The sequence below is a fragment of the Thermobia domestica genome, chromosome 10 (genome assembly GCF_964235325.1).
Source record: "Thermobia domestica chromosome 10, izTheDome1.hap1.1, whole genome shotgun sequence".
Lineage (NCBI taxonomy): Eukaryota > Metazoa > Arthropoda > Insecta > Zygentoma > Lepismatidae > Thermobia > Thermobia domestica.
In genome coordinates, this window is record NC_137463.1 from 163,621,302 (window position 1) to 163,646,632 (window position 25,331).

Consider the following 25,331-nt stretch of genomic DNA (forward strand, 5'->3'; position numbering starts at 1 on the left):
TAAAAATGAAATAAAATCTTCAGTTAACGTTCCACGATCATACCCTTTAGGCTAAAAGAGAGTGATGATTAAGGCAAATGAATGATGATGGAATAATTGGTAAAATGAAAATTATGGAGGAAACGGGAGTACCCCGAGAAAACTCAAGGACACGATATTGTCCACCACAAATTTACTTGATCAGAAATCGAACCAAGGACCGCACGCATCAGAGGTAATCACTTTATCACTGAGCCACCGTGCCCCTCTCCACTTTACTCGAAAGGTAGAAGATGCTGCTGGAGTAAAAAACTAGCTTGTGTTTTATGACTCCGTCAAAACAGAAAGTATGCGCGTTTCCCTTGGATTTTGTCTTTCTGTTCCCTCATAATCTATTCCATAAATGAAACAGGAACGGTACAAGCATCAAAATATTTAACTGTACGCATGAAGTATTTTTCACTACGTGTCTCTGATAAAACGCCAGAGATTTTATGGAACCCGATTTTTTCATGGCTTTTTTTTTTGTATTAAAACGTTTGTTGTAAAGTTTGTGTAAAACTCCTATAAAATTTAGTTTGAAGTCGCTTGCTTTTATTGTTTAAAAAATACATATATATAAAGGTAACCAAGGAAGTTCTATCGCTTTTTCACCCATCACCTTCGAACATCGATATGTCACCTAAGATGTACCTGGAAGATCAAAAATAGTCCCCATTAGCATCAACGACCTTTTACCAACGTTCTGGAAGACCATGGATTCCATTGCGATAGAACTTGTTGGGCCGTGAAGCGAAGAAGGTATCAAGTGCATTTTGCACCTCTACTAGCGATTTGAACTAGCGTCCTCTAAGGTGATTGTCCAAAAAATGGAATAAGTGATAATCGGACGATGCAATGTCCAAGGAGTATGGCGGATGGAATAGTGTTTCCATCCAAGGCGTAGAGCGGTTTCCCGGATCATCCTAGCCACGTGGGGCTTAGCGTTATACTGTAACAGGAGGACCCCTTTGCGATACAGACATGCTGGATCCAGAGTTTTGAGGTTTTCTTCAACACGGCTCAACTGCTGACAGTACACAGTTGCTTGATGCTCTGACCAGCTGGTACCAGTTCCCGATGCACGATGCCGCAACCAGTCCAGAAAACACACGGGAGGATATTCTTCTGGTGCAGTGCTGGTTTCGGCTTTCTCGGAACCGGTTCATGGGATGCTAACCAATGATGACGGCGCCGTGGAGCTGTATCACATGTCAACACCCTGTCCAGAAATGGCTCCTTCCTCTCGTTGTCTTCTGGCCCGGAGTCAAAGCATGCGGGAGCCATCGTCCCAACTCTTAGTGCTTCCCAATTTTTTTTTTTTTTTTCAATTTTTGCTCGAGTTAGACATTCGGCTTGTAAAGACCTCTCTCTTCACATTTGAGTGAAGATGCAAAATTGAGGATATAAATAAATCTGTAATATCAATAGACTTCTAGAAGATAATTTGACTAATATATTGAAAGAAAGATATATATTTTTGACCGATAATCTCGTTGAAATAACACTAAAAGAATACATTTTATCTTCTGAGGAGGGTCCACACTTCTTGCTTATGCTTCTGGGTCTGACCGTACAAAAATAATCTTAATAACAACTAACATAATCTTACATTCCTTTCAAGGTTACGATCCTAAACTACTAAGTTTTATTTTATTTTGTTATTAGTTTTACTTTTAATTTGGGCACTGATGAATTGATTAAGCTGAGCAAACTCTCAGAATTCTCAGAATTTTACAATTATGAAAATAACAAACAAGACAAATTCCAAATTCCTTGTATTCAGTGCTGCCGATTTCTGTACGACACTTTTTTTGGGGAATGGTGGGAAGAGGAGCTTTCAAGTATGTGTGTTTCGTTCTTAAACATACAAGCAAATATAAAGATCCAAGAAAATATACCCAGATCCTGAAGAGCTCAGCCAAAGCACGGGAATTTTGAAGCACTAGATTACTATTTAACGGATTCCTCATATCTTATTTTGAAAAGCCAACACTATATATATTTAAAGTGCAAACCCTATGATCCACATTGTGCAACAGTTTTTACCAGAAACAATTACACGGTAAGTGGAAGGATTTCTGGAAGTTGGCCGCAGATTCTTTTAAACACATACTGCTATTTCAACATTCGTCTGGTAAGGCTAATGAAAAAACATTAAAAACTTTAGTTCGGTTTTTCAACCACAAGATTCGAATCAATTACAATTACGAACCTGCAAGTAGCGTGGGGCCTTCCAATTACAGTCAGAGAACGACAGAAATTCAGGTATAATGGTGAAAAAGGACAGCTTTTCCATGACGTTTTTATCTATTGAAAACGAATGTGTGCTCTCAGGGGAAACACTTATGGTTCGAGTCACACGCTGAACAAAAGTATATTGATATACCTATAGGTTAAGAAAACATGAATTTACTGGTATAACTTCATTTGACTTTGTCTATTATCTATATACAGACTTAATGATAATAAAATATTCCATTCTATTCTAATATGTTCGCACCCTATAAAATAAATTAAATCGCGAAAGGGCCATTCTTCTTAATTTAGGAAAATGAAATGAAATCTTTGAGTTTTACGTCTCACGTTTATTCCGGTTAGGCTAAAGGAGACGGTGATTATGAGAAATGAATGAAATGGTGGAATGAAGAAAGTGGGAGAAAACGGGAGAACCCCGAGAAAACCCACGCACACTTTGTTTGTCCTCCACAAAGTTCACTTGGTGGGGGCTGGGATCGAACCCGGGAACCCAAGCACCAGAGGTGAACGCTCTACCACTGAGCCACTGCGGCCCCATTTCTTAATTTAGGAAGACAAAACTGAAGGTGACCGTGAAAGTTGTTGAATCTTCTTTCAATATGCCTACATTATAAATTGCACTAGTCTTCACAGAGTGAAGAAAAGAGTTGTATGTCGTAACAAGTATATACGTAATAGTCACGTTTATTACCTGAAGGAAGCCATGACCTTAATATTTTCTTTATTTACTTTAATACATATTACGAAATATTAGAGCAGTATTGTCATTATTGATATTACGTTCATTATGTCATGAATTTAGGTACTTTTCTATGCTTCTTTGCTGTTTCTATATATTTTTAAATAACTGAAGAAAATGGTCCTGAGATACTGCTATGCAGGTCATCAAACACGTGTGACACGTAACGCTTGCGCGACTGCAAAGACACATCCTTGTCAGCAACACTGTCGCAAATCCCAGGGTTTGAGGGGGACATGTCCCCTCCAATCTTGGAACTAGGGGTACTGTCCCCCCAATAATCCAATTTTAAATGTGTTTTTTAGGGAGAACTGTGATGATTTATGTCCGATTGTCACAAAGGAAAGTGAGATGAAATGAATGTCCCCGCAGAAATAGCCTCAAATCTGCCCGCCTCCCAATGTTGAATACAACTCTGCTCCCCTGATCCTCCACAGCGTTGTTTTTCACCTTTTAAATATTTTGAATATTGCTTAAAAAAAGCTTAAGGAAACGGTCTTACCTGCCCCCCCCCCTCCCATGTTGAAGACAGATTTGCGCCGGCGGTCAGCAGTAGTACGAACTTATAAATTACACCATCTTATAATCACCATCAAGAAAATTTCGTAGCTTTTGGAGAATGATAGAATTTCCTCCCAAGACCAACCCTTGAGATCATTACTATGATAGTTCAGACAACTCCGAAAATATAAAACAGCGAACCTAATATCGCAATAGACCTGAGATCTTGGTAACTTCTTTCCAAGGTTGTGTGCTCAATCAGTAATTGAACCAGGGATTACGTTTAATGAGAGTACGTGTAAACCTTTCTTCCTTAAAAAGAGAACTTGCTTCTTTGAACAAAGTTATAGCAGGTTTTAAAGTGTGTTTATAAAACGAGAGAATAAAGAATCATAGTTCGTTTCTATTGTCATTGGGCTTTTTCTGTTTCCATATAATACTGCGCTCAATCAGATATCTTAGTCGTAATAAAGATTGAAAAAATGTTCCTTTTATTTTTATTTGGAAAACGAGATAACTGAATAGAGAAACCAATGATACATGAACAGGATACACAACTGGCGATCTGATATAAGATCATAATGTATTAAAACTAATCTGATATTTAGCGCCACCCTGGAGACAGTCTGGACAAAGACTGAAGAAGGTTTTTTCCCGTTTAAAACGAGATAGCTTGAATATCATCAACATAATTGAAGCGCTTAGAGGATAAAGGTGTTACGTTACGTTTTTCGAAACGTTGAATACTGGCGTTTCATGCATGTGTTATATGTTAGTCATGCTACATAACACATCATTTAGTGAGTCCTCGTCCCAGTGAAGAGATTTGGAAACGATGAAGGGTGTACGTTAACAGACATAGTTGTGAAAGTCAATTTTCCCGAAATGTACAATTTGTTATATAATACCTTTATCCCCTGACCACTTCAATTATTAAATAGAAAAAGTAGAAAAAAAGAAGCTGGTTTCAAAACTTAATGAAGTCTGTTTCTTTAAAAACTAAAACGTCAAGCTTTAACTGAAAGAATGTGTTAATATTCGATAATTTTTATATGGCAACCCTAGGCTAACGGAGTTATGCTTACCGATTACTATTGAATATACACCTTGAAGTGGCAAGCATGCCATTTGGAATACTCAGCCGACAGGGTACTTTCAGTTGAGGCTTTCTTGTTACTATTGTCATTGGTAAGGAATAAATTGGTTCCTCTAATTTTTCGTTAATTGTCAGTTGAATGTTGAAACTTCCCTCGACCTGAAGCACACACACACATACATACAAATAATAATAATAATAATAATAATAATAATAATAATAATAATAATAATAATAATAATAATAATAATAATAATAATAATAATAATAATAATAAACAAATTTCGTGTAATCTTTCTGAGTAGGAGTCCCTCCCTCAAAGCTGAGCATGATATTGTTGAACACTTTCCTTTCTTCAGGGAAAAGCATTAGGGAATCAGAAACCAATTCCACATGCGTCAGTGACTCTTGGGGCAAGTTCAATGAACAATTATTCATACGTGTGTCTGTCACCAAAGTTTACTATTAGCTTGTAAAATTCTAAAGCTTAATTACTACCAATTATTTCACGTTGTAGAATAAATTTACTTTCGATGTATAATAATATATGAGAGTGATATTTTTACTGTAAACGTGGCAATAAATGTAAATATTGGAATAGGCCTCCCAGGTAACTACAGTTGTATTTTTTAGCATATGAGTTAGCAACACTACTTGCAATAGAGTAGGAAAGACAAACTGTCTGTTAACCAGGTTTACAGGAGAGCTTCTCAACGTTTTGTTTGTTTTGTTTTGTAAGTAGGTTAGTACTTAACAAAATATTGTAAAATGTACTATTAGTTCCTCGAAGTACTCTCAAATTTTGGAGAAATTTAAGTGTCGATAATTATGGTGGTATAACCTAAGCCCAATTTGCTGGTATAACGAAAAAGTGAGAAACATTTATTAGTTTCATAAATAGAAGAATTTGACAAAGAGAGAAAAGTATAATGAAGCAAAAGTTTAAGAGCGTCCTGGAGAGAACTGAAACAGAAAAGACTTATCTTTTAATACTGAATTCAGGTGTTATTTACAATACAACAATAAAACAAGGAATATTTTGCAAAATGTTGCATTAGAGATGCACATATTGAAGACAAACCAGATAATGGCATAATGAAGCCATTACTCTGTTTTGTGTTGTTTAATTTTGCAACAAATGGTTGGATACCTACCTGCGGCATCGTTGTTCTTTAGTCAATTGTTTTATTTGAGGAATATTTTTTCTGTTTTCTCTTAAATCAAAGATTATTAGAAGTTTGATTTTACTGATTTCTTCAACAAAGCTATTTAGAGGTTTCTCAATTGGTCTTTTAAATATAAATTATATATATATATATATATATATATATATATATATATATATATATATATATATATATATATATATATATATATATATATATATATATATATATATATATATATATATATATATATATATATATATATATATATAAATTTAATATTTAATAATTAAATTAAAATAAAATAATATTAAAATCCCGGTTCATTTCAAAGAAAACAGCCACATAAATCAATGGGCTAAAGAAGAAACGCTGGTGGTCCAGGTATTCAACATCAAATATTTACTCAAAACAAAAAATTGCAAGTAAACAATTTGCTTGGTTGGGCTAGAGTTTAGCGTGTCTTACAGCATCGAGGCTATCTATATCAGATCCGTGTAATAGTACAGCTTAACATGGAATATGAACCAAATAAGCACTAGTCTGGAATGGAATCCAGGCCTCGCATGCCGTCAATAGTTTTGTTTCATAATTAAAATTGCCTTATAGAATTCTTAAAAATGTGTATCTCTATTGTACCATTGAGCTCCTCCGTGGCTAAGCGGTTAGCGTACGCGTCTTTGGCGTGGGAGACCCGGGTTCGATTCCCGGCGGGAGCTCATGTGGTTCGGATTCCACTTTAATCAGTAGGTCCACGTCTCATATAGCCTCGCTGCTGAAAGGGACGCTAAACTAAAAAATCAATCAATCAATCTATTGTACCATTTTGTAGACAATGTCTTATTTTAAGCTTTCCATTAGAGATCCATATGAGGCTAAATAAGTCCTTTGTTTCATTGTTTTAAGTAACAAATAGTTCAACTTAGTGTTAAAAATTGATATGGTTCTGCTGCAATTCCTTCCGAAGTATAATAAATGAATAAAATAAACTGTAGTGGGAAAAGATTCTGGACCTATAATTTGTATTCTATCAAGCTCTATATAGGGAGAACGTTACATGGTAGACTCACTTCCAAACTGATCACTTCCCTACCGGACGCTATTTTTATTAACGAATTAAGTGGACTTTGAAATTTATAGGTATATGATTTTATTAACAGTGAACTTAGTATGTGTCTTAACACTAGCACAGTTCTTGCTGTTTTTTTTCTGTGTATTACACAGACTAGATCCAGCAAAAATATTTTTCCAGAGAACACAACTCATATGGCCGAACAGAGTTCGCGGCGTTTCTTGAACATTACCCATCTCACCAAATACTCAGGACACACCACTGAAGACCCCGATCGTTTTTTTTTTTTTTTTTGTTTTTGTTTTTGTTTTCCTAACCATGTAGCATTGCTTCAGTCTTGGACTGCAAAGAAGAAATAAAAAACCTTTCCATGTACCTGCAGAACGTTGCTCTGGACTTAATATTACAATTAAAAGCCCAAAATCAGTTAGATTCATTTAATTATAAACAGTTAAAATCCAAGTTGATTGATCTCAGTATACCTAGATTATTTACTTATTAGGGTAGAGTTCGAAATTTTCCAAATTCAACAGGGTGAGAACGAGCACATAGATGCTTACTTTTTTTCACAAAAATTGAAAGTAATTCGCCAAGATATGCCTCAGGCTATAGAAGAGCAAAAGATTATTTATCATTTGGCCTAAAGAAAAAAATTTAAAAAAAAGTTGCATTGAAAACTTTTGCAGCCTTTCAGGATAAACAGCACAAGATCTTATGAAAAAAAGTGATTACATTGAATGGACCCAGCAATTTATTCTCTTTGTGGCCAACATTTACATACTCAACCTGTTAATAGCATGAATTCATCTACAGTGGCTACTACATCCTTTTCTATTTTCAACAAACTGTCGAGTTACCCTTTTGAAACCAAACCCCTAATTGGCAAAAATATCAATCCCCATCACCCGCACTATCATTATCTTCCGTACTCCCGCTACAGGGTGCTTCTCAAAGTCAAATCTCTCCATACCCCTCCGCAGTCTAATGCATTACAACCCCCTCCCGAAACCCCCCTACAACTAGCCACTCTACTACTACTGGAACGTCGGAAATTAGTAGGCTTGCTAACCAAATAGCGGAATTCTCTTTATTAGTTGCTCATAATACTTTGCGGTGCTCGAATTTTAAAAGAGGCAAAGACGGTTGCAGTTCGCAAAAAAAGGAATAACAATCAGATATACAATAAAAACCAGAAAAATGGCAATTATAACAGTAATTCTAGAAATAATAAGACTCAAAATTCACCGAAACCAGAAACAGTGAACAGTATGTGGAACGTGTTTCAAGCAAAGCCATACAACAAGTGTGTGCTTTCGCAATAAAAATCAGGGAAACGCGTAAGCCGGCTTCAGGACACTCCCATCACTGTTCTGCGGACCTCAGAACAGGAAGATAATAAGCAGCAGAATATAGCATCAATTGATTCTAACAGACAGACACAAGAATTAAATACATCACTTTTTTAGAACGTCACCATCAACAAATAGGAGAGAATTCATAAAATTGTGTAATCAAGAAAATAAATAACTTATCAATGTAACTATGAATAATGAGAAATGTTCAGTCATTATTGACACAGGCTATAGAACTTCAGTGGTTTCTGGCACAAATAAATAAATACGCTAAATGAAAAAAATAAACAAAAGTGAGAGCCGTCGTTCTCACAATCCAGGGAGTTCTGCAGATTGAAACAACATATTGTATGATGGTGTGAAGTTCGGGTTATACAGCGGATGTATTCAAATATATAAGCCAAGTTCTCTAAACTTCTGACGGAACATTAAAGACTGTATGACTTTGGGAGAATGGCATACGACAGCTTTTCTCTTGCGTTGTTACAGCCGTTTCTTTTGAATTACTAGGTACACTCACGCTAATACTCCTCAACGCAGGTCCTAGCCTATCGTTCTGCCCGGTGGCAGCTAGGAATGTGCACGAGACGAATCGAGTCGAGATTTAAGACTGTCTTAACTCGTCTCGAAATTTGAGTCGAGACGTCTTTCTACTTATTTAGAAACGTACATAATATAAAAAGATGATACGAATCAAAAGACAAATATATACGCTATGTACTGATATACAATGTACAGGAAGAAAAGTAGAGTATTGAAAAAATGACACTTAAAACTGATCGTTTGTTTCTCACATTAAATTTAATATAATTTGCAATCCATATTTCCATCATTAACTAATTATAATCAAACGTCTGTTATGATAGAATAAAACGTTATTTCTTGGCGAAGAGAAATATGTAAGAAAGTACATATTTTCTTATTTTCAGCAATTAATTGCAAGAAAATTGAGCAATAAACATACGCATTTAGTTATTAACTATCTATTTATTTTTATTGTAAATCACTTTTATTCATGCATACAATAGAGGTCTGCACGGGCTCGGGCTTACAAAGCTTAGATCACTTCGGGCTCAGGCCGGGTTGTAATTATACTTTGTGAATATAGTGTCCAAAGATATTTATGGGACCGTTCTTCCTGGAGAACTTTTAAACACAATTGCAAAATTAATCCTCTAACTGCTGTAAATACAAACACAATTTTGGGTTCATTATTTAGTTTCTGTAATTCGGGCTTATTTCGGGCACGGTTGATTATCCCAGGCACGGGTCGAGCTCGGGCATAAAGGCTAAAACATATCTCGGACTCGGGTCGGGCTTCTCATTAGCAACTCACGGGCCGGGCCAGGCCTATGCTAAATATTCCGGCCCGTGCAGACCTCTAGCATACAGCCAGTATGATGTTTCCACAAAAATAAAGAATATATTTTAAAGCTTAAACAGAAAATGTATTCTAAGAAAAATTATTGGAAATTAGTTACCGTAAGTAGAAAATCGCGCCACGCCAGTGCTAAAAATACCATTGATTTATGTTGTATGGAAGCTGCTTTAAACTTGAGTGTAGTTCGTAAAATAAAACATCAAGCAAAAGTTTGAAACACAGATATGCACCCTAATTATGTAAACCTGGACTTCAGTTTTGATTTGATAAGGTTGAAATAGACAAAAGTATATATATATATATATATATATATATATATATATATATATATATATATATATATATATATATATATATATATATATATATATATATATATATTGTTCCCTGTTTCTGTTATACTAGAGAAGAAATATCTCCCCCAGTTTCAGAAATGATTGATATGCTCCCGAACATCTCCAGAAATGATTGATATGCGTCTGCCTACCTCTCTAATAAAATTAAGGCTTCTAGAACCCCATGCCCCACTGGTCGCGATGGCTATTGGAACAAAAATTATATATATATATATATATATATATATATATATATATATATATATATGTGTGTGTGTGTGTGTGTGTGTGTGTGTATGTCAGTGGCGGCTGGTACTATATGTTGCATAGTTGTGCAACCGGATATTTTTTTTAATACTAAAAATATTTTTAAGCGTTAAAGTAGTGTATCAGTAAAAAATAAACCTTTGCTCTTGAGCGCAAAACAGTATTGATGCATTTCTGAAAAAAAGTCAATTAAAAAACGGAAAGAAAGAGAGAGATTTACCTTTCCAGTGGCAGCGAACGTTGCCACTGGAAGCAGTAACATTGAGCATATGGCAGCGAGCTCCTATCTCTTAACATGGGGAAGTGGATTTATTCTTGCAACGCTCCTATCTTCCCGTATTGGTCCCTTACGGTTGCATTTTTTCCGCAACTTTTCAGCTTCTGTAATAGTTACGAATTCCTCCGCTTAGCAGGGCTTGACTCAATTGATAGGACGAGGAAGATACAGACGTGTGGAAGAAAGAAGTTATTCACAAAACATAAACTCGCAAAGAACAAATATAAGTCTGGTGGTAGCAGGGACGGATCCAGGCTGAAAGTTTGGGGGGCGGTCGTTCGAAGTCAATAGATTTTATTTAACATTTATAATCCAAAGGTGAAAATTCTTGGGATAAGATTTATTTTTTAAAAAATCCTATCCTGGGGAGGGGGTCAATCGAGTCTCCAAGAAGAAAATGTCTTACTACTGGTCTAATTCCTACCTTTGTGTCTTTCGTGCACATGATTCTGTGTTCGATTTCCGGCGGAGAGCATAAATCATTCACTTCCAATACTCATCTGTCTTCTTTAGCCTAATTTGCTGGAATGTTAAACTATTTTTTTTTTTTCATTTTCAAAGGAAAACATCTTAGATTTCATGCTTCTTTACAGACAAAAAAAAAAAAAAAAAAATACGTGGTTCCTGAAAATGGACTTTTTGTTCCGTATATTTATACAAAGAAATGCTAACAAAATGTATATTGTCGGAGGAGAGAGATGTTTCTGGACCCTAAAGAAAATAAAGCGGAAAATATTTGCGGTAGCGGTGCTTTCTATTCAGAGAAACTTGGCGAGCAGCATTTCAGATTAGTCAATAAAGTCATAGAAAAATTCAATAAAGTCATAGAAAAATTTGAAGCCCGAAAGATCGAAGAAAGACCTTCCATTCTAAAATAATGCATAGTTTATATAATTAAATAATTTTGTTTAACTGCGTGCATGCAATTTTCTTGCTTTTTTTTTCTTCTTTTCGGATTAACGCCATCATTCATGGCTTACAGCACATACTATATATTCGATTTATCTTGTGTTCAATAACATGAGTGTAGAGGTTTTGTATATAAATAGTGTATAAACGTACATTGATAGTGGTTGTTTGAAAAAAAGGAAATAGCTTATATATTAAATTAATATTAGAGAAATAATTTAATCAATAATATACAAATAGAGGTTAAAAGACTTTCCTCTTCATATTTACTGAATATTTCTTGGATAAGACTCAAGAATACTGGGGGAGGGGAACACTTGCGCGTACCTACATACCTTTAATATTGCAACATTGCAACCGGTGCTTGTAGAGACTACGAGCCGCTACTGGTGTATGTGTGTGTGTTAGTAAGCCAAAGTTAGGTTAGATTCTTTAAAATATTCAATCGTGGACCTCTTAAACTTACTCTGCATCTTTACTTTAATATAATTGCAGAATCACTTTCCAAATGAATGTATGCTAATATTGTTAGGCAAACTGATACATATACCCAACAATAAATACAAGTATCTCCATTTCACTAATTCCATTTATTATCATATTACCTCTAAATTATACTTGCTTCTCCAATGTCTTAGTATTTCCAAGTACAGAACAACCATAGCCATTACCCATCATGATTTCACAAAACTCATATAACATACTAGGATTCCAATCACTGCATCACAATTCATATTATCACTTAAACTAAATGTTTACGCAGTATATCCCCTAGCAACCTACTAATATGTATGTGTCATTATCTGAAAATCTTGTCTGCCCGTGGCCTCATTGCATAACTACCAACATATATATATATATATATATATATATATATATATATATATATATATATATATATATAGAGAGAGAGAGAGAGAGAGAGAGAGAGATAATATGAATGTTTAGAAACTCTCAGACATTTCTAATAATCATTTCTTAATGTATTGTGACATGTTAATTGAAAGATTTTCTTACTTTCTATAAGAATAAACACCACTTTAGTCTAAAATGTATTTTATGAATATTGCACCTTCCTTCGGGAGCTCCATGTGTCACAGTTTATATTAATAATTACTTAGAAGTGTATTAATTAATAATGTACTCATAAGACTAAGGAAGATATTTATATTACACTTTACATTTAAATATATTATTTTATTTGCAGGAGGATGCAGGACAAAAGTCTACTCAAAGTTGAAGAAGTAGCCGATGGCCTGACTTCTTTAGAACCCGAAATCAAAGCGAAACAACAACGTCCGAAGCAAAAGATATTATGGGACTTCGTGATTGGACTGACCGTGGATCATTTATTTGGCATCTGGGGGTTATATCTACTATTCAACAAAGCTAAAGCATACACAGTTTTATGGAGTAAGTACTGTCGAATACAGGTTCTGTCAAAAGTGTGGGGCCATAGATCAACTTCATTATGAGTGAAGTTACAAAAATGGAATGTTGGAATGAAAATGGGATAGAAAATACAGAAAGGAATGTTCTTAGAAGTAGGTGCTTTTCAATCCAAAGTAGTGGGATTTCCAATCGTACCAGCCGTTTGTGTTCCACACTGATAAGGTGTCCCATGTTAACAGGCTCGATTTTGTTGGGAGAGGTCCAAAGTGTGGGGGTTTCAAGACACTATGTCCATGTGATCTTGAACCATGTTATTCTGAACCTGGAAAGACAATAAGTAATTTTTAAGTCTTGCCACACATATATTTTTTTTTTAAAGTATAAAATTAGATTGTACTTACAAAAGAAAGAGTATAGTTGTAGTATAAGATCAAAGCTTTAGGCCACATCGATCATTTTTATGCTAAATAAGTATAGTTTAATAAAGGAAATATACAAATGTACACTCATGTCCAAAATTATTGTCGCATATCTATAACTGTCTTCTTGTACGAATATAATTTGATAATGATTTTGCAGGGTACCTTTAATACTGATACTGATACTAATCGGGAATTGTATATTTGTAGTAAATTTCATAGGAAAACAATTATAAATACGAAAATTAGAATGAGTAAACCAAAATTTCCTAAATTGACAAGAAAGTTTTATTTTCGTTATATTGTTCTTATTTACTGCTCTTTTGACATGAAATTTGCCACATAAGGGAAGTTCCTCTAAGAGCGCGCGGCCTCTAAGAGTACGCTCAACAATTTGCCAGATCTGGCAACGCTGTACGATGTTTGTTTGTATTCCTGCAGAAGCGTCGTTGTATGAAAGGTAGTTGTACGCAAGTTGTCTGCTGCCAGCATCTGTGCCCTACGTTTTGTAAGTAAGTAAATATTTTTGACACTTCCAGTGTAATAATTGAGTTCCCACTAATTAGTGTGTGTAGTTGAATACAGATATATTCTGTTTCTAAACTCAGTATTAAATATTAGGTGTCACAATCAAGTTTGGGCATAAGGCAGATAATACCATCATATCTGGAAATTACTGCACACTTGCGATAGATTTGTAAAATGAGTGCGATTCCTCTAAGAGTACGCATTTTCTTTCCTTCAAGAGTACGCGCGCACTCTTGGGGACCGATGATGCCGTACTTTTGGAGGACTGTGTAGACAATTGAATTTGACTATCAGAGAAGAACACCTTGTCAGATTCTTTTCCAATTCTGACACTGCGGGGTTACTTTGAGGCAAAATGAATAGGTTTCTCTAATATAAACAATAGCAGTGTGCATCGCTGTTGATTCGCATAGCCCAAGAAAGTAGGTAGGCCTAGGTATGATGTGAGTCGCTGGCTATTTACATGGCTCACTGAAGTAATACTAATGTGAAATCACCAATGATTTACCTTATAGCAGTGTGAAATTACGCTATTCCTGAAGTGAATGAAGTAGGACAAAATCTCAGAAAAGTAGGTATGATTACTTTCAGGATCAGAAAATAACAAATTTGAACCTACTGCATGCGAACTAATCTCAGAAAAGAGTCAACTAACATACTGCAATGATTTTTTAATGGTTTATGTTTAGCTACAGTTTCTTTTTTAAATTTTTTTCCCAGAAACTGTCCCAGCGTCCGTGCGACAGATAAAGCCAACATTCAGCCCTCTGCAAGAACAAGAATTGGCTTAGTACGTAAGGGACCTTGATTCTATGCTTTACGGTATCACATGCCAACAATTGATGGACTTTGCGTTCGACTATGCAGAGAGAAATCAGATCAATACAACTTCAAGAGAGAGAAGAAGAAAGCCGGAAAGTATTGGATATAAGCAATTTGCAAAAGGAATAATAACATTGCGCTCACCGGAGAAATTAAGCCTTGGAAAAATAATTGACTTCAACAAAACTCAATACACGATATTCTTCAGCAACTTTCAGGCAGTGTTACAAGACAAACAATTTCTCTCTCTCATAGAATGTTTAATATGGATGAAAATGGAATTTTAACTTTCCCAAATAAAATTCCAAAAGTACTTTCGCCAATCGGTAAAAGGCATGTGGATAAAGTTGTCTAGTTAGAGGGGACAGACGATTACTGTTCTCTGTTACATGTCTCCAACTGGAATTTACGTGTCTCCAGCCATCACATTTCTCAGAAATAGAATGAAAATAGTGTTGTATGAAGATGGACCTGAAGGAACTTTACCTCTGGTCTCAGATTTTGGATACATAACCAGCGAACGTTTTTCGGATTGGTTGAAACATTTCTCTCACCTCGTGAAGCCAACTCAGAATGATGAAGTGTTGCTCGTTCTTGATAACAACACCACACACTGCACTTTGGAAGCAGTGCTGTATTGCAGGGATAATTACATTACCTTTCTTTCTCTTCCTCCGCATGCAAGCCACATGCTACAGCCCCTTGGCAAGGGGTTTGGACCTCTGAAGACTACCTTTGCAGCTGAATGTGACAAATGGATGGTCAACAACCATTGATCACCCGTAGGAAGAATAACACAAAGGGACATTTCCGGCATCATCCACATTGCATACGAATGGATTGCAACAATTGAGAAAGCTTGGAGTTCGTGCAAGCTACAGGGATTCACTCTTTTAATCCTGACGTCTTGAGCGAAGTAGACTTTAATCTTTCGGCACTGATCGATCAACTGTGCTCTGCTGACAGCGAAGAGAATGGTGCAACATCAGATGTTCCAAATGAACCAGTAGCAGTACATCGTCAGCATGTCTGCCTCTTCCTAAACACTCAGGTGTACAGAGCAGGGAAGAAGTCTGATATTATGACGTTTCCACCGTTTAAAAACAAACTTGAAGCATCCACAGAAGCAACTTGCACGAGGAATAGGCCTAACGATTAAGTTGATGCCAAGACTGAGGGAAGATATCGTGTTTCTTCAGACCAACCACGATCTTCATCCGAGAATTACTTCTGCCCTGGATGTGATGAGCAGTACACGCAACCCATCATCGAGGTTTAGGTGCAGTGTCATGCCTTCAAAAAGTGGTGGCATGAGGCCTGTTTGAATTATGAGGGCCTCGGGGTTTTTAAGAGTGACAGCTGCTAATGATCATAAAAATGTCAGATTTTAGATGCATAATTTTATTGTAATGTTGTATTTGTTTTATTTGCGCATGTAAGTTTCTGTTTAGTTTGAAAGCAGTGTCAATTATACTTTGGTATAATTTGGCAGTTTTCAATTTTATTTTGTAATTGTAATTGTAATTGCAGTTTTCAATTTTATTTTGTAATCTAGGCCTAGGTTAATTGTAGGCTATCTTTTGGTTTCCCTCATTATCAAGAATTTGAATACTTTTGATGTTACACTTATATTTGTAACATAATTTATATCAATTTCTCGCAGTACCAAAAAACTTTGTACCTCTTTTCGTATTTCTGTCATAATTTTCTTTGAATTGTGTAATATCATCTTCGTTTGCTGCCTTGTAATAGTATTATTCTCACATAGCAAATGCGTACTCTTGGAGGACACATTGCGTACTCTTAGAGGCATAGTCCTTCAAGAGTGCGCAAATGCATTGTTTTATAACAATGCGTCTATTGTTGTAACCATTGCGTCACTGTTTTTATATTTGCCTCCAATTTTGACCTTAAGGAATGAATAAAGATTTGTGAAAGAAATTATCACTCTGGGTGGTTTCCCTCTTCTTCGTTACGTGTTTAAAGACTAAGTGCGTACTCTTTGGGGAACTTCCCTTACATGTCTTTGCCGATTATACACATACTGACATTATAAGAAATACCGGGCGAATTCGTTATCAATTATATTCCTAGAACAACATATTTATAGATATACGACAATAATTTTGGACATGAGTGTACGACGAGTTACAAATTTTCGGGGGAGTTCGGACACGGTGGACTACTTCTGTGAGTGTGATCTTGTATGTTAAATAAATAAATAAATAAATAAATACCAATCCTCCCAGTTCAGCAGGTTGTTTGGACGGAACGTATAGGGTTATTCGAAAAACTCTCCGGTTTTGGATCGTCTGGCAAATTTTGTTTCTCGGTTTCCGACATCATTTTGTATTTTTGCTCTACCCACAAACATTCCGATTGTCGCCTTAGTCTGAATTTCTAGCGTTTCTTCAGTCTGTGTATAGCCATGGAGCAGTTTACTATTGCGCAACGTGTGCTAATTGTGAAAACTTAGCAGTTATGCAGCAACTGTCAGGAAACTACGCGCGGTTCTAGGGCAATATGAGGCACTGAGTGAATCAACAGTTCGCAGACTTACAAAAACGTTCATTGAAACGGGTTCAACAGTGCACATTGAAAGTAGTGGGCGTCGCCGTAGTGGTCGTTCTGAGCATAAGATTGCAAAATATTCAGGCAGTCATATCGAATTTCACGAACAGAATCATTGCATGACAGCGCAGTAGAGGAGGTCATATGCCCGACGTTATTTACCATTCCTAAAATCGGAATGTATGATGAACATGTTTATGAATTTTGTTGTTATGTTTTGAAAAAATAAAGTTTATAATTTGATGTAACAAAACCGGCGCGCTTTATGAATAGCCCTATAAAAGTATGTAAAAGTAACACGTGGAAGTGCACATTGTTGAGTAAAGGAACATAGAACACCTAATTAAATTCCGTTTCCGAACAATATTGAATTGTTGGTATGGTGAAGGCACAAGAGAAAGCCTCCTGAACTAGCAACGTTGCTATTTCATTTAACACAGATTCTTCTTTTAGTACGGAGCACAAATGGCTTGTGGGATTGGGAAAATACCACAAGTGTAGATTGAAAACCATCTATCTTCATCATCTTTCCATTTTTCATATCTTTATTCATAACTGAGTTAGTCTATGGCTTCAGATACACTCTATATATTTAATTAAAAACGCATATGATCAAGTTTTAATTACGCGCATTTATATATTCAGTTGCAAATATTATGTCGCCTTCATTGAACATTATATAATAATTCTCATATTTCTGTTTCTCTACATTTTCTTCAAGGTTTTCAGTCTCTCCAATATAAAGAATATCGTTCCTATATATGTAGCTACATATCGGCATAATATACTATATGCAATATGATATATGAAATTTATTTCTTATCAAAATAGAGAAGATCGTTCTGCACCATCCAAATTAAATTAGGTTCTCTGCTGCTAAAATCCTCGAAAGGGGATGAACGACCAGATATATTTTAGTGTTCAGTAAATGCTGTTATAGTTTTTCTCTAGCTATCTATACAGATTTAGTTGTCACTTTCGAGCCCTACCGGAATTCGACGGGAAGAAAACCATAAAGAGAACGTACTACACACATTCAACTAAACAGAGACAAACTTTGCACTATGAGAAGATAGATATGTAGAATGTTATTCCCTTTAAATGTAATGTTATTCCCTTTAAATATAATGTTAATGAAGTATTCAGTATAAATTAGTATTGTACGGTATATCCTCGATAGTACTTTTTCCTTTCTTGGCCTGTTTGGTGCTCTGATTTGCATTCAATTTTTATAACATTTACTTAACTTGGGTGTTCTTCGTTTTATGGATATGTTCAATTAGTTACACCCTTGCTCCCTTTTCCTTTACTGTTTAATGGTTCTTGGTATGTTGTATTGCATCGTACTTATTTTCATCATTGATCATACATATTGTTCGCAGACTGAATGAATGAACTGATACGCCAGAAAAAATTGTATGTAAACACGTTAATACATTTAAGTCTTACATATAATATTAGTACTAAGCTTTAATAGGGACTCAGTTTTTCATTACTGTAATTTAGATATATGAAGCGCATAACTTGCAAACATTAACTATGATAGAAATAATGTAAGTAAAAGGCTAATAGTCACCGAAAGAAACAAACCTCATCACTAGGAAGTATTTTCGAAGAACATCGTCTTCATCGTCAGCCTAGGCATGCTTCAAAAAGAATTTAAACCATAAAAAGAATTTTAAAAATGTACGAAGTAAAAATCTTCCTGTCACTAGATATAGACATATGTTAATAGACTATTAAAAGTCTTATTTTTTAGAAAATAAGATGTAATGAGTTATTTTCTATTCTTTTTAGCGCTTGTGTTGAAGCCGGTAAATATTGTGTTCTCTTTCTTAATTTTTACACTAGATATATGTTTATGAAGTAAAACACAAAAACGTAAGGATTATACTTTAGACACTAGTAACGAGAGTATTTGGTTTTGTTTTTTTACTCCTTTATGCACTGCTCATACTCGATCATTAAAATTTCGTAACAATTGCTGTTTTCAATAGGGTAGTTTGGCACTTACTGCATCTGAGTTGAATACACATTTAATGTGTGCTACTAATGATAGTAAGTATCTTAAATAAGTAAGGAACGCTAACCATTTACGTGTACTATTTCCCTTATATAGGTCTGCTTAAAGTAACAAAATGAAGAAACATATTTCAACTTTAGGAACTAAGGGAATATCTTCAAGCCTATGTTCTGCTTGCTCTGCTTTTATAAAATTAAACAATAATAAGTTATAGAAATTCATGTTAGCTGACTTCTATTAATTTTTATCTCCTAGCACATACATATATTGAATATTCGATTGATTAATTTTAGTAAATAGTTTAGAATTTGGTACAATACTTTGCTCGTACTATCAAATATTTTCATTCATATGCACAACCCTCAAATAATAAACGAAATATAGTAGGATAGGCTTGAAACATAAACGACTTCACAACAGAACCACTTATTTTGTACTGATTAGCATCTACATTTGAATAATTTACCTAAACTGAACATTATACACTAAAATATCTTGCTCTGGTATTTAAATCATATTTCGTTAAGTCTGCTCTATCACTTCAAGTTAGTACTTACCAGAAAGTGAGACTAAAACAAAATAAATTGATTTATAAAAGCTTGATACAGGAATTGTAGTTGTAGAAGATTGTGTGCTCTACGTAGAAAAGGACGTAATGTTCCGCCACGTTCTAACATTTGCAAATATGGCAGAAGGCATTTCGATTGCATCTCACAATTATTCCTTTGGGTTGTAGAGATGCATATATATTTTCCTCCAAGGAATTACAAGGTATGTTAAGATAGTTACGAAACATGATAGCCTATTTATATTATAAGATGTTTTATATTTTATCTTTTGTAGCCATCTTGTTGATTTTATACTGTGGACTTTCTATAACTGCTGGAGCACATAGATTATGGGCCCATAGATCATATAAAGCTAAATGGCCTCTCCAATTATTTTTCTTAATAGGATTCACAATGTCACTTCAGGTAAGAACACCTATCAGTCTGAATATCTTTTTTCTTTTTCTTTATCTTTTTTTCCTCTCTCTGGGTTTCATTCCGTATTAGTAGGTTCGTCATTATTATATACAATGATGTACTTTAAGTTGTTTAATCAGTCTCAATTTCTACACAAAGTAATATTCATAGTTGTGTGTTAACGTTTTAATCTTGGGTGTATAACTGAATAAATTATGTTGAGGATAATCTAACATTAATACAAGTTCTGAGCAAGTCTAATTTTCTTATAGAGATCATATTCCGCTTAATTCGCCCAACGAATCTTGGCAGTTTCAATGATTATGTATTATTTTCTAATACCGTAGACTATAGACTATCCAATCTAGAAAGAGAAAACAATATTAGAGAGTAATAAGAGAAGAAATGACAGAGAAAAGTGCACTTCGAAGAGGAGTTTGACAAGGAAATTAGTTTTAACCTATTAATGAATATTAATTAAAAAAAAAAGACAGTGAAGAAAAATCTACAGAGAGAAGAAGAAATTTCAGTAGGAAGTAGGAGGAATAGTTTTGCACATGCGCAGAAGGACATATTGTAGATATAAATCATTCTATTTCAAATCAACCAATGATGAAAAATTCACATCTCAGATTTTGATAATTTTTTGTACATTGAAAGACATGTTTGCGAATAGTTATTTCCAAAAATAAAACTTTTCCAGCCCTTATAGTTAATTAGTAATTAATTACGCAATCAGTTTATGGTCACGATTCAAAAATAGCTGATTTTGCATTTTATTGTTTACTTGAATTACCATAAGAGCTTTGAAGTTAAAAATTTGCATCCGCATGTAATTTTGTCTGTAGATTTTAAATCTGCAATCAAAACTAATGAATATTGTATAGGTGTAGAGTTATAGCATCATTTATGGTCCCAAGTTCAGGCCCCGGAAAGAGCATGTGATGAAAGTTGTACATGTGTGAAATTTTAGCACAAGGTTAAGTAGTATCTATATTTCGTGTGAACCAAATTTTGTTTTGGATATTTGAGCCTAAGGACCCTCCAAAACCTGAATGTGGCTTTTGCCTCATAACGAGCTTTTGAAGTGATGATATAGGCTATTTGATAATGTATAACTTTTATTACAACTATTCCATAGAGTAGACTACAATTATAGCCAAAAATAGCAGTTGTCTAATCTACTAACCATCAGCATTGTATATGCAATGTATCAATGTTTACTAAACGTCTCGAATAACTGGTTAATTTTATTAACAGTCTCATGTGATATACTATGTAATCTTCCACTAGCTATGATAGAAATGTGATCTGTTGCGTCAATAAAAATGTGATAGGCACCCATACGATATCGTAGGTTCATGCCAGTGAAAAGTGGAACCGGGCCCTGCAGGGTGTAAGAACTTTGTGTCATAGTCCTGATATTCCTCAGAATATTCCAGCATCATCCCAATCCACCATTTGCAGCCATAGACACGCGCTACAAATTTTCCTGGATCCAAGACTTTCACTTCTGATGTCTTCTGTTTATATTGTTTATACCCAAACTCTGTGTAGGTTTTCTATTGCTGTAGAGAAAATTAGTCCAATATTTAAACTTAGTTCACTGTCAGGAATGAAAACATAATTATTTTTGTTCCAGATATTGTTTTCACAGGGATAAACGTATTTTCTTGAGTAGTACGGTGCTGCTGAACATCTTCAGTTGATACAAAAAATATCTAATGGATGTGGTATTGACCGCAGCCCATTTATAATACTGCTTTGCATTTAATATTTGGTTCGCAGTTGTCTTTCGTAAACTCGCACATAGAATTTTTATTTTGGCCCTTATATTCAAATACCTAAAATTAAATTTGGGTCACACGAAATATAGGTATTTCTTAACCTTGTGCTAAAATTTCACACACGTACAACTTTCACCACATGCTCATTCCGGGACCCGAACTTGGGATTATAAATGCTGCTATAACTATACACCTTAAAGATATTCATTAGTTTTGATTCCAGATTAAAAATCTACAAGACAAATTACATGCAGATGCAAAGTTTTAGCTTTATGGCTCTTACGGTTATTGAAATAAACAATAAAATGCAAAATCAGCTGTTTTTGAGTCGTGACCTTGAAGTTAATTGCGTAATTATTTACTAATTAACTATAAGGGTTTTAAAAGTTTTATTTTGTGGTTGACTACGTTTCACAGAGAGAAAAAGAAATTCAGTGTGAAAACCAAAAGTTTATATTGTCAATTCGCCCTTTTGACCCCGATCTGCCGGACGAATTACGTGGGCAAGTTAGAGTGATATATTCAAGACAAGAACAGCGATTGTCTATTAAACAGTGCGAATGCAATTGCGGAAATATATTGATGATTTATGCGTTTTGTAGCTATTTAAAGAGTATACGCCAAATTCGATATTGTTATGTAAAGTATGTTCTCAACATGACAAAACTAAAAAAGAACACAAGTATTCCCTAGAATAAGATCATGAATTGATGGCAAATGTTTGGGCGTTTCTAATTAAACTTGAAGTGAGAGAAAAGATTTATAAACTTTATTTAAATAAACATCTTAAAAGTCGAAATATTAAGAACAGTTATGCTCTGGAGAAACAAAGTTAATTCGGTGAATGAATACATAACATACTGTGACTTATATCAAGGAGTTATTGAAAATTTTTCTAGGTAGATATAGGTAGATAGATAGATGGATAGATTTAGATAGAGATAGAGATATAATTATCCTTATGTACTGTAAGAGTAAAGGGACTAAATACAATGATGCCATTTTGTGAAATTATAGTGTGTTATAGGGATGTGAATTACTCGTACCATCTGTGAATATTTTAAAATGGAATAATGCGTAGTATTGTAACATCAGGAATTCGGTAGGTTACGAACATTGAACTACCGTATATAAATGATAGTTTATTGTTAAAATAATGCATAATGTAAAATTCATTATTACTGTAGTTTTTACCGGTAACTGAATTTATCAGTGAGACTAATATATTTTGTTATCATATAAAAGAAATAAATTGATTGTAGAAAAATAATATTAATTTTTATGTTACATGAAATAGTGGAGTTTATTTGAAGGATAGAATGGAAATATAATGCCAGTGTACTAATCGATATATATTTATTCTTAATCTCATCAAGTATGAGGCATGACATTTTACAACGATCACACTTCTTAGATAATTGGGAAGGAAGAAATGAATAGGGAAAAGAAAGAAGCGAGATGAAACTAAGATGTTAGATTCCATTTCCAGTGAACTCACGTAAGCCTTACTGAGAATTCATGATCTGAGAAAAAGCTTTCGGACTGAGTGGTTTCATCAGGAATCGAACCCGGCGTTGCTTACACTAAGAACGCATCGTAAATGTAGCTGTGAGTTTTGGTTCTAAATTTGAAGTGGTCTAAAGAGAGTTTACTTTACTGTATATTAGGCTGCTAACTGGGTTTTTATTTGCATTTTTATGTATCACCAAAATTATAAAGAAATGGGCATTACCATTAATCTTCTTCCCGAACTACATTCGGAATACAATTTGTGGATGCATGAACCATTATGGAAGATTAACTTTCATAGAACATATCATTCCCAGCCATATTATCTAACCTACAAGAGAAGTGCATTATAAGATTGCGAGTGTTTTTTCATGACCAACCGCTTGACACAATGCTTTCCTTATCTGTTTTCGAGCACAATGAGGCATCAAGTCTTCACTAACATTAAGTATTATTTGAAATCTCAGTTTAGACAATATGTTGGTTTATTTGATTTTGAGTTTAGTCTTTTATCAGCATACGAGATTTGGATGTACAGCTTGTGCTGAACATGGTAATGAGTCGATATCTTTAACTATCACTTTCTCTTATATTTTCCTTTTACATTTTCAGCTACCTACTATATTATAGTTCCTTATTTGTAAGTACCTGCTTTATGTTAGATATACTTGTTTTATTTTCATTTTTGTACTTATGTGAATGAACGTGTTGATGAGTATTCTATATAAAGTCAAGACTGAGAATTTATGAGACTGATGGAACGCATTATTGTAAACATCTCTTTCGTTCATTATTTACAACTGGTGGAAGCAGTGTTTTTCTCATTGCACGAACGGGGATGAAGAAAGGTTCATGGTTTGTCAAGAAATACTGGAGCTATAGAGATTAAAATACATAGTTATTTAATATATTATCTTCGAGAGTGATATTGTTCATATACGAATGTTATAACTTTCTAACATCTTTTTTCAATATAATTACTATTGACTATTTTAACCAGGTCTTTGTGTCATGAGGCATTTCTTCAATAATAATCAGAGATTTAAATCAGGTGAATAAGGCGAATACCACAATAATTTAATATCCCAAAGCAGCCCATCTGCCAAGTACAGTGTTCGAAGTGGAAAAAATCAGAGGCGGTATGTTTTTTTAAGATTTTGACTCAACATACCGGCTATCTAAAGGTTGAAATCCAGTGAGGGTATGTTACCTAAACGATTGTATTTCGATTTACATAATGACTGCAAACGATTGAAGAGTTTCTCTGTAGTAAGGTCGGGAGGAGGGATGGAGAGACTTTGATCCCCTCCAACAATTTCTGAAAAAAAAAAAAGTATCCCCTAATGTTGTATTATAGAGAATTATACACGAAAATGCTTAAAAACGGAATGATGATATTAACAATTTCCTGTGGGAAAACTCCCGATCCCCCACTCAATTGTGGGGTATTCCAAACACCCGGTAGACCAGCCTCCACAGCAGGCAATAAATAAATCCGTCCATTTCAAAATATGATATTTATACATGATATTTATATGAATTAAGACAAGAAGATAGACACACATACATAACAAAGAAACAATTTAATATGACACATCAAAATACAAACCAGGTGAACTTATTTGAAAACATCTCATTTTAAAAACAAAAGATAGGTAAAAGATAAGAAAAATGTCTGTGTCGTCAACTTAGAAATTATTTTTACATAAGAAATAAAATCCTTTTTACGTACAAAGCTATTTGTCAATTACTGTATGTAAAAATGGACTCATTAAAGATATTTAGCATCTACTTTCCACTGACGGTATGTTTCAATCATCGAAAAACCAGAAACGGTATGCCTTCATCACTGAAAAACCAGAGGCGGTATGGCATACCACCGCATACCGTCTCACTTTGACCACTGAGCAAGCACAATGTGGCATGTGACCTAGTTAATCTCA

General features: G+C 34.6%; 1 protein-coding gene across 1 annotated transcript in view; it reads left to right on the forward strand.

The window, feature by feature from the left end:
* Nucleotides 1-5,287: 5,287 nt before the first annotated feature.
* The window catches only part of LOC145662813 (acyl-CoA Delta-9 desaturase-like), a 49,563-nt gene continuing 29,519 nt past the window's right edge, over nt 5,288-25,331 (forward strand). Inside the window, exons 1-3 of the mRNA XM_081728704.1 lie at nt 5,288-5,347; nt 12,580-12,785; nt 19,971-20,101. Of these exons, the coding sequence (XP_081584830.1) occupies nt 12,584-12,785; nt 19,971-20,101 (333 nt within the window). The 5' untranslated portion in view covers nt 5,288-5,347; nt 12,580-12,583. The remainder of the gene's footprint in view (nt 5,348-12,579; nt 12,786-19,970; nt 20,102-25,331) is intronic.